Genomic DNA, 12,291 nt, shown 5'->3' on the forward strand with positions numbered 1-12,291 from the left:
CTATTAAAAATTTTTATAAGAAGTTATATTAAAATATAAGTAAAATACAATTAAATTTTAAATGAGTGTTTAGAGTATACCTAGAAGTTTCGACTTTATATATAATAAAATATATTAGTTTCTTGAAAGATTAAAATATGAAAATATTTTAAAAGATATGAATATTTTTTTAAAAGAATATATTAAGATGTTCATGTAAATTAAAATTAAAATTTGTCAAAGGTGTCTGGGAATGCCATTAAAAATTTTAAATTGATAATGTTAAAATATATATTAATTTAAATGATAAAAGACATTTAAAAATCATTTAATAATTTTTGTAATGTAAGTCAACACATAAAAAACTTATAGTTTAAATTGTAATGCATATCAGCATTTTTAATATTCTTTTAAAATATTTTATTATAACATGCACATATTTTTTAATAATAATAAATGATTGATTGAAAAATATTTGAGAATCATTTGACTTTTGTAGTTATATAAGCTAATACATTAAGAACTTAAAGTCCATATTGTTTTGCCTCTTTCCCATTAAAAATTTTTATAAGAAGTTATATTAAAATATAAGTAAAATACAATTAAATTTTAAATGAGTGTTTAGACAATAACTAGAAGTTTCGACTTTATATATAATAAAATATATTAGTTTCTTGAAAGATTAAAATATGAAAATATTTTAAAAGATATGAATATTTTTTTAAAAGAATATATTAAGATGTTCATGTAAATTAAAATTAAAATTTGTCAAAGGTGTCTGGGAATGCCATTAAAAATTTTAAATTGATAATGTTAAAATATTTATTAATTTAAATGATAAAAATCATTTAAAAATCATTTGATCATTTTTGTAATGTAAGTCAACACATAAAAAACTTATAGTTTAAAAAATTTTTGTTAACTTTCGCGGGGCTCTCAGCATCTTTTTAATATTCTTTTAAAATATTATACTATAACATGCACATATTTTTTAATATTGATAAATAATTGATTTAAAGATATTTAAAAGTCATTTGACTTTTGTATTTATATAAGCTAATACATTAAGAACTTAAAGTCCATATTGTTTTGCCTCTTTCCTATTAAAAATTTTTATAAGTAGTTATATTAAAATATAAGTAAACTACAATTAAATATTTATATGAGTGTTTAGAGTATAACTAGAAGTTTCGAATTTATATATAATAAAATATATTAGTTTTTTGAAAGATTAAAATATGAAAATATTTTAAAAGATATGAATATTTTTTTAAAAGAATATATTAAGATGTTCATGTAAATTAAAATTACAATTTGGCAAAGGTGTCTGGGAATGCCATTAAAAATTTTAAATTGATAATGTTAAAATATATATTAATTTAAATGATAAAAGACATTTAAAAATCATTTAATAATTTTTGTAATGTAAGTCAACACATAAAAAACTTATAGTTTAAATTGCAATGCATATCAGCATTTTTAATATTCTTTTAAAATATTTTATTATAACATGCACATATTTTTTAATATTGATAAATAATTGATTTAAAGATATTTAAAAATCATTTGACTTTTGTATTTATATAAGCTAATACATTAAGAACTTACAGTCCATATTGTTTTGTCTCTTTCCTATTAAAAATTTTTATAAGTAGTTATATTAAAATATAAGTAAACTACAATTAAATTTTAAATGAGTGTTTAGAGTATACCTAGAAGTTTCGAATTTATATATAATAAAATATATTAGTTTCTTGAAAGATTAAAATATGAAAAAATTTTAAAAGATATGAACATTTTCTTAAAACAATATATAAAGATATTCATGTAAATTAAAATTAAAATTTGGCAAAGGTGTCTGAGAATGCCATTAAAAGTTTTGAATTGGTAATGTTAAAATATATATTAATTTAAATGATAAAAATCATTTAATAATTCTTGTAATGTAAGTCAATACATAAAATACTTATAGTTTAAATTGCAATGCATATCAGCATTTTTAATATTCTTTTAAAATATTATATTATAACATGCACATATTTTTTAATATTGATAAATAATTGATTTAAAGATATTTAAAAATCATTTGACTTTAGTATTTATATAAGCTAATACATTAAGAACTTAAAGTCCATATTGTTTTGCCTCTTTCCTATTAAAAATTTTTATAAGAAGTTATATTAAAATATAAGTAAAATACAATTAAATATTTATATGAGTGTTTAGACAATAATTAGAAGTTTCGAATTTATATATAATAAAATATATTAGTTTCTTGAAAGATTAAAATATGAAAAAATTTTAAAAGATATGAATATCTTTTTAAAACAATATATTAAGATATTCAAGTAAATTAAAATTAAAATTTGACAAAGGTGTCTGGGAATGCCATTAAAAATTTTAAATTGATAATGTTAAAATATATATTAATTTAAATGATAAAAAACATTTAAAAATCATTTAATAATTTTTGTAATGTAAGTCAACACATAAAAAACTTATAGTTTAAATTGCAATGCATATCAGCATTTTTAATATTCTTTTAAAATATTATATTATAACATGCACATATTTTTTAATATTGATAAATAATTGATTTAAAGATATTTAAAAATCATTTGACTTTAGTATTTATATAAGCTAATACATTAAGAACTAAAAGTCCATATTGTTTTGCCTCTTTCCTATTAAAAATTTTTATAAGAAGTTATATTAAAATATAAGTAAACTACAATTAAATATTTATATGAGTGTTTAGGCAATAGAAGTTTCGAATTTATATATAATAAAATATATTAGTTTCTTGAAAGATTAAAATATGAAAAAATTTTAAAAGATATGAACATCTTCTTAAAACAATATATTAAGATGTTCATGTAAATTAAAATTAAAATTTGTCAAAGGTGTCTGGGAATGCCATTAAAAATTTTAAATTGATAATGTTAAAATATATATTAATTTAAATGATAAAAGACATATAAAAATCATTTAATAATTCTTGTAATATAAGTCAACACATAAAAAACTTATAGTTTAAATTGCAATGCATATCAGCATTTTTAATATTCTTTTAAAATATTATACTATAACATGCACATATTTTTTAATATTGATAAATAATTGATTTAAAGATATTTAAAAATCATTTGACTTTTGTATTTATATAAGCTAATACATTAAGAACTTACAGTCCATATTGTTTTGCCTCTTTCCTATTAAAAATTTTTATAAGTAGTTATATTAAAATATAAGTAAACTACAATTAAATATTTATATGAGTGTTTAGAGTATAACTAGAAGTTTCGAATTTATATATAATAAAATATATTAGTTTTTTGAAAGATTAAAATATGAAAATATTTTAAAAGATATGAATATTTTTTTAAAAGAATATATTAAGATGTTCATGTAAATTAAAATTTGTCAAAGGTGTCTGGGAATGCCATTAAAAATTTTAAATTGATAATGTTAAAATATATATTAATTTAAATGATAAAAGACATTTAAAAATCATTTAATAATTTTTGTAATGTTAGTCAACACATAAAAAACTTATAGTTTAAATTGCAATGCATATCAGCATTTTTAATATTCTTTTAAAATATTTTATTATAACATGCACATATTTTTGAATATTGATAAATAATTGATTTAAAGATATTTAAAAATCATTTGACTTTTGTATTTATATAAGCTAATACATTAAGAACTTACAGTCCATATTGTTTTGCCTCTTTCCTATTAAAAATTTTTATAAGTAGTTATATTAAAATATAAGTAAACTACAATTAAATATTTATATGAGTGTTTAGAGTATAACTAGAAGTTTCGAATTTATATATAATAAAATATATTAGTTTTTTGAAAGATTAAAATATGAAAATATTTTAAAAGATATGAATATTTTTTTAAAAGAATATATTAAGATGTTCATGTAAATTAAAATTAAAATTTGGCAAAGGTGTCTGGGAATGCCATTAAAAATTTTAAATTGATAATGTTAAAATATATATTAATTTAAATGATAAAAGACATTTAAAAATCATTTAATAATTTTTGTAATGTAAGTCAACACATAAAAAACTTATAGTTTAAATTGCAATGCATATCAGCATTTTTAATATTCTTTTAAAATATTATATTATAACATGCACATATTTTTTAATATTGATAAATAATTGATTTAAAGATATTTAAAAGTCATTTGACTTTTGTATTTATATAAGCTAATACATTAAGAACTTAAAGTCCATATTGTTTTGCCTCTTTCCTATTAAAAATTTTTATAAGTAGTTATATTAAAATATAAGTAAACTACAATTAAATATTTATATGAGTGTTTAGAGTATAACTAGAAGTTTCGAATTTATATATAATAAAATATATTAGTTTTTTGAAAGATTAAAATATGAAAATATTTTAAAAGATATGAATATTTTTTTAAAAGAATATATTAAGATGTTCATGTAAATTAAAATTACAATTTGGCAAAGGTGTCTGGGAATGCCATTAAAAATTTTAAATTGATAATGTTAAAATATATATTAATTTAAATGATAAAAGACATTTAAAAATCATTTAATAATTTTTGTAATGTAAGTCAACACATAAAAAACTTATAGTTTAAATTGCAATGCATATCAGCATTTTTAATATTCTTTTAAAATATTTTATTATAACATGCACATATTTTTTAATATTGATAAATAATTGATTTAAAGATATTTAAAAATCATTTGACTTTTGTATTTATATAAGCTAATACATTAAGAACTTACAGTCCATATTGTTTTGTCTCTTTCCTATTAAAAATTTTTATAAGTAGTTATATTAAAATATAAGTAAACTACAATTAAATTTTAAATGAGTGTTTAGAGTATACCTAGAAGTTTCGACTTTATATATAATAAAATATATTAGTTTTTTGAAAGATTAAAATATGAAAATATTTTAAAAGATATGAATATTTTTTTAAAAGAATATATTAAGATGTTCATGTAAATTAAAATTAAAATTTGGCAAAGGTGTCTGGGAATGCCATTAAAAATTTTAAATTGATAATGTTAAAATATATATTAATTTAAATGATAAAAGACATTTAAAAATCATTTAATAATTTTTGTAATGTTAGTCAACACATAAAAAACTTATAGTTTAAATTGCAATGCATATCAGCATTTTTAATATTCTTTTAAAATATTATACTATAACATGCACATATTTTTTAATATTGATAAATAATTGATTTAAAGATATTTAAAAGTCATTTGACTTTTGTATTTATATAAGCTAATACATTAAGAACTTAAAGTCCATATTGTTTTGCCTCTTTCCTATTAAAAATTTTTATAAGTAGTTATATTAAAATATAAGTAAACTACAATTAAATATTTATATGAGTGTTTAGAGTATAACTAGAAGTTTCGAATTTATATATAATAAAATATATTAGTTTTTTGAAAGATTAAAATATGAAAATATTTTAAAAGATATGAATATCTTTTTAAAAGAATATATTAAGATGTTCATGTAAATTAAAATTAAAATTTGGCAAAGGTGTCTGGGAATGCCATTAAAAATTTTAAATTGATAATGTTAAAATATATATTAATTTAAATGATAAAAGACATTTAAAAATCATTTAATAATTTTTGTAATGTAAGTCAACACATGAAAAACTTATAGTTTAAATTGCAATGCATATCAGCATTTTTAATATTCTTTTAAAATATTTTATTATAACATGCACATATTTTTTAATATTGATAAATAATTGATTTAAAGATATTTAAAAATCATTTGACTTTTGTATTTATATAAGCTAATACATTAAGAACTTACAGTCCATATTGTTTTGCCTCTTTCCTATTAAAAATTTTTATAAGTAGTTATATTAAAATATAAGTAAACTACAATTAAATATTTATATGAGTGTTTAGGCAATAGAAGTTTCGAATTTATATATAATAAAATATTTTAGTTTGTTGAAAGATTAAAATATGAAAAATTTTTAAAAGATATGAATATCTTTTTAAAAGAATATATTAAGATGTTCATGTAAATTAAAATTAAAATTTGTCAAAGGTGTCTGGGAATGCCATTAAAAATTTTAAATTGATAATGTTAAAATATATATTAATTTAAATGATAAAAGACATTTAAAAATCATTTAATAATTTTTGTAATATAAGTCAACACATAAAAAACTTATAGTTTAAATTGCAATGCATATCAGCATTTTTAATATTCTTTTAAAATATTATACTATACATGCACATATTTTTTAATATTGATAAATAATTGATTTAAAGATATTTAAAAATCATTTGACTTTTGTATTTATATAAGCTAATACATTAAGAACTTACAGTCCATATTGTTTTGCCTCTTTCCTATTAAAAATTTTTATAAGAAGTTATATTAAAATATAAGTAAAATACAATTAAATATTTATATGAGTGTTTAGACAATAATTAGAAGTTTCGAATTTATATATAATAAAATATATTAGTTTCTTGAAAGATTAAAATATGAAAATATCGTAAGGGATATGAATATCTTTTTAAAACATTATATTAAGATATTCATGTATATTAGAATTAAATTTTGACAAAGGTGTCTGAGAATGCCATTAAAAGTTTTGAATTGATAATGTAAAATATTTATTAATTTAAATGATAAAAATCATTTAAAAATCATTTGATAATTTTTGTAATGTAAGTCAATACATAAAATACTTATAGTTTAAATTGCAATCAATATCAGCATTTTTAATATTCTTTTAAAATATTATACTATACATGCACATATTTTTTAATATTGATAAATAATTGATTTAAAGATATTTAAAAATCATTTGACTTTTGTATTTATATAAGCTAATACATTAAGAACTTACAGTCCATATTGTTTTGCCTCTTTCCTATTAAAAATTTTTATAAGAAGTTATATTAAAATATAAGTAAAATACAATTAAATATTTATATGAGTGTTTAGACAATAATTAGAAGTTTCGAATTTATATATAATAAAATATATTAGTTTCTTGAAAGATTAAAATATGAAAATATCGTAAGGGATATGAATATCTTTTTAAAACATTATATTAAGATATTCATGTATATTAGAATTAAATTTTGACAAAGGTGTCTGAGAATGCCATTAAAAGTTTTGAATTGATAATGTAAAATATTTATTAATTTAAATGATAAAAATCATTTAAAAATCATTTGATAATTTTTGTAATGTAAGTCAATACATAAAATACTTATAGTTTAAATTGCAATCAATATCAGCATTTTTAATATTCTTTTAAAATATTTTATTATAATGTGCACATATTCATTTATTCAAATTTTTATAACGGTTTGCGGAAAAATGTCTAAAAATTTTGAATTATTAAATATTGACATATTTATTTTTTAAAAAATTATTTTACTAAATACATAAAAGGCTTAAAGTTCAACAATATGAACGCGTATTGGTATACTAAACATTTTTGTAAGATTATATTAATAATAATTAGTGAGAAGTATAATTTAATTTAACAACAGATTTTAAGACTGTATTAAAATATCATTTTACTATGTTCAACCAAATTGGGGTTTTAAGTGTTTTAAATATTCATTAAAAGTCATTAGATTATTTCATAATATACGTAAATATATAAAAGAACTAAACTTCACATTGCATTGCCTGTTAGCATAGTAAATATTTTTCAAAGATATTGTGTTAACATATATATAAAATATAAAGAAATTATGTCTGAGAATATGATTAAAAATATTTAACGAACGTAAAAACATTATGAATTGCGGATATACATAATAAATGTATTATTTAAATATTTTTTTAAGCTATTCATATAAACTAAAATTAATTTTTTTTAATGGTGTCTGGAAAAATATAAAATAAATCAATATATATAATAATAATATAATATAAATATAAATACTTATAATAATAAATACTGTTTAATTGATAAGCTGAATTATAAAAGGCTTAAAGTTCAAGTTTTATCTTGGCATTTTAAAGATAATTTAAATTCATTATGTTTAAATATAAATATAAAATACAATTACATTTTTATAAGAGTATCTAGGAATATAATTAAAAATATTAAATTTATAAATAATTAATTAATAATTAATTTAGTAATTAATCAAAGAAAGAATAAACCATACTGGAGTTACATTGCGTCTTTGCCTATTGTATATTCAATTAAAATGTTATACTAAATACACAAGTATTTACAATCAAATTATTAGAAGAATGTTTGAAAATAAGTACGAATTTTAAAATAATTTAACATTTTTGAAAAATTTTATAGTTATATCAAAAATAATATTAATCTCAAGAATTTATAACTTTGAATATGTTTTGTGAATGAACGATGTACTTTGCATTTTCAGTATAATTTTTTAAATTTCAGAGACAAATGATTGTAAATGATATCTAATAATCCATATAAATATTATAGATTCTGTGGCATAATTAACCACTTTAAAACATATAGTAAAACTTTTTTGTATATTATTTATCATAAATACTATATACTTTTATACTAAATTTTATTGCGCTACAATTAAAATTTTTTAATATAATTCGATATTTTTTGAATTGGTTAAATCTTTTACTTATTGAAGTTTCAATAACTTTAATTTAATTGAAAACGAAGTAATTTTTTAAGTACTTATAATTCAACTATATTTAATCAAATTAAAATTACGTTTGTCAATCATAGTTGATATCTAATATAGTAAACACAGATATTAATATTATTATTAATAATATTATAATATTATTTAATACTTGCTTAAATATCATAATGAAAACTAAGAAATTAATAAATATAATTAATATAAATAAATCACAAATTCAGAATCTAATATTATGTTTATAGTAAGATATCCATATATTTATATGATTGTAAAATACAAAATACATTGTCAAATATATTTTATTCCATCCAAACTTGTATAAATAAATAATCTTGTGCTAAACTTTAAATCTGTATTTTATTTATTAATTTTTATTTTTTTAGTGAGAAGGAATGCTTTAACCATCGTCAAACCGATTGTCGCATGAATGATGTGTCCGACCTATTCCCATTTTCCTGCAGGACTTCTCCCCCAGGACCGCATTCGCATTATTTCAGGGCGGATCCCATATAAGTTGGCGAACCATGCCATATGCTTCTCGTAAGACCTGTGTCGAGACTCCCACTCCTGATCCGAATTGAGAAGTTGTCAAATTCCTCTTCGTTTTAGATTAGTTTGCGTCTAGACCTTTCTTCTTTTCCCGTAGCAAAAGGGAAAATTATTATTTTCCTTATTTTTGACTGTAAAGTTACCTACATATTTTGCAAGTAGTGTTATTTTTCCATGCCATCTTTCGCAGTTGGAGAAAGTATGGGCAGCATTGTCCTCGACTGATCCGCCGTATATACAGTTGGGCTGCTTTGCTTTTTGCATTCCTTACAGATATTTTCGAAAATATCCATGACCACATAGAAACTCTGTGACAAAATAATCAATCTCGCCGAATTCTTATTTCTTAATAATTCAGAGTCAAGTATTGATATCAAAAGTTTATTTATAGTATAAGAAAAATTAGAACAGTTTAACAAAATATGTAAATTTTATTACGAACGTGCGGTTTACTCAAAAATCGTCATATACTTATTCATCATTTAATCTATATTTAAAAATGTGTGCCAATATCAGCGAATTACAATGAAATAAATATAATTATTTAATGCAAACTAAATGTACATGGTAAATTTATATCGCGAACTGATTTGCAAGGCAAGTACATGAACAACTAATATCTGTCTTTAAAGTATTGCCAAATCCTTATCTTTGTCTTTGATATGTATTAAGTGGAATATCATGCTGTCCTCCAAGATGCAGAAGAGGTCTGCCTCGTCAGTTTTTGACTGCATGAGCCCGAAAATAATGGAAATTTATTAGCGACAAATTGTTCTATTCGTTATGGGCAGCAAACGGTAGGTTACTATTATGACAAGTATAATTTATTGCATAATTAGTGCTGTTATCACAGCTACGTTTTTGGATTTTTACCAATGGCCATTTGCCCCGCATTGGCATAACCTAAAAGAAAAGCAGTTCAAACATCGTATGTTATATGCATTTGACAGCATTGAAGATAAAGAATTCAAATTAAATGAAATGATAATTAAACTATTAAGTTTACAAAAAAAAATGCATTGTTGGAGAATCAAACCAAAATTCTTTGAAGAATTACTGTTCGTAGAATTGTTATATGGAAACTAAAATCACTCTTACAATTATATTATACAAAAGATTTAAATGAATGCGAAAACACTTTAAGATCCATTTACTTTAAATTAGTAGATTTTAGGTTCATTACTGTGAAGTATCGTATTCTTTCTTAAGATATGTTGAATTTATTACATACGGTAATATATCGCGGTTGTGACTCTCTATGCCTCACCGATTCTATCAGTCAACAGTCGTTTAATTTTGCTGTTGTGTCTATTTTGAAGATTATGTAGACCGAACCAAGATTTCATAGTGATCCTTTTTACTAGTCCCTTTAATTGTATTTTAACATTAAAATGTTTTTAACTAAATGTTATCTGCTCTTCTCCGAAAAACTATATATAGTTTCATTATCAAACATAACGAACATCATAGCTTTTCTAATTATTCTTGTGTTATTCTTGAATAAAAATGTTGCGACATAATCGTTTTAAAATTTAATGTCCCATATATTTGAAACTAATTGCATCGACTTTGGTTTTTCACATTTAGATAATAAGATAGTTTTAATAAATAATAAAAAGATAGTTTTGGTATTTTACACCCTTTTCTACGGTTGGCTTAATCTTTAAATGATAGCCATTGAATATAAAACTTTAAACATATTCTTACTAATTGAGAATTCCGAATTTATTTAAGAATTCTTAAATTATTCGTCAAACCGTGTGTTTATGAATATTGTTTTTATAAATGATTAGTGATAAATATAAGCAGTTAGAGGTTAAATTAGTTGTTTATTATTATTCGAAATAAAATAATACATCATAATTTAGAATACATATTGAAAACATAATATATAGCGTTTTCAGAACTTAAAAAACTTTTATTATTATTCATATTAATTAACCTCGTCCTTCATGATGTCTTCATCTTCCTCAATGATGTCATTGGTGAACTCGACCTCTTTGACCCTATCAACTTCGTTCACATTTTCGTCCGCACATATATTGCGAATGTTCTTATAACCGGCATCATTTAAAACGTCAATCCTTTTTTCTCCATCTGATTTGTATCGCTTTCCTTTATGCTCGTCCAAACTTGTATATTCATCATCATTCTCAGAATCACCGGTTAGATCCACAATCATATTATAATCCGATACAACCTGTTCTTCACCTGATTCGTATTGTTTAACATCTTCTTCTAAATTTATGCATGCAATATCATTTTTAGAAGCAGTGCTTACATCCACAATCATTTTAACCTCCGATATGATCTGGTGGCTATCTAATTCATCTTGCTTAATATCCTTGTCCAAACTTATACAAGCATTATCATTTTTCGAATCATCGGTTAAATCCACAATCATTTCGTCAATTAATATAATCTGCTGACCATGTTCGTTCAAATCAATGAAAAGGTCGTCACTATCAGAGTCATCACTATTAATTAATAGCTTACTTGACTTATCTGATTCATCAGTAATCGACGCTGATTCCTCTGACGACTGGTCCTCTTTATCACTCGCCCTGTCACATAATGCTGTGAGTTCCGTAATAAGGCCCCTTATAGGCACGGTACGATTGCCGAAATATTCCTTTGAATCAAAAGGTTTATCATCGTTGTTATCTTTATCCTTAAATTTAAAATAATATTAATCAAATTTGTTTTTAACAAAAAAAGCAAAAGTCACGTACACCATCTTTCTTCGAATCCATTGTTTATTGTTCTTTTTATTTGATTGAAATATTTAAATAATATATTGTAGTTCTGCAATAACAATTAAATACAAGATAAATTTTTTATTGACGTTTATTGAATTTGAAATACCTATTTTCTTCGGTAGTAATCTTCGTATCCACTATTGAGAACAATTTCAAGTTAAACAACAATCTCGCAATATTTTCTTATATTTCAATGATTAAAACTTAAAGAAATATACCAACCAATAAGAGAAGAAAATTGTTCGGAAATAAATAGATTTTTAAGTAATTATGGAGTTGCCATAACACAAAAATGCTTAAGAAGTTTTTTTAAGATATGATAAAAAGAAGTTAAAAGAAGTTAA

General features: G+C 20.6%; 1 protein-coding gene across 1 annotated transcript; it reads right to left on the reverse strand.

Annotated features, from left to right (window-relative positions):
• Positions 1–11,090: 11,090 nt before the first annotated feature.
• Positions 11,091–12,180, reverse strand: LOC119661826. The gene is made up of 3 exons (XM_038071327.1): positions 12,054–12,180; positions 11,921–11,993; positions 11,091–11,859 (listed from the first exon to the last, which is right to left on the reverse strand). Exons 2-3 carry the CDS (start codon positions 11,939–11,941, stop codon positions 11,122–11,124), a joined length of 759 nt encoding a protein of 252 aa, XP_037927255.1. The 5' UTR covers positions 11,942–11,993; positions 12,054–12,180; the 3' UTR covers positions 11,091–11,121.
• Between the last annotated feature and the right edge of the window lie 111 nt (positions 12,181–12,291).

Source organism: Teleopsis dalmanni, chromosome X, assembly GCF_002237135.1.
Source record: "Teleopsis dalmanni isolate 2A chromosome X, ASM223713v2, whole genome shotgun sequence".
NCBI classification, from domain to species: domain Eukaryota; kingdom Metazoa; phylum Arthropoda; class Insecta; order Diptera; family Diopsidae; genus Teleopsis; species Teleopsis dalmanni.

Excerpts from the sequence above, each read along its gene's own strand:
- LOC119661826 (XM_038071327.1), bottom strand. The coding sequence starts at position 11,941 with ATGGATTCGAAGAAAGATGGT. Across the intron at positions 11,860-11,920 it reads TGGATTCGAAGAAAGATGGT|GATAAAGATAACAACGATGA; the intron begins GTACGTGACTTT and ends TTTAAATTTAAG.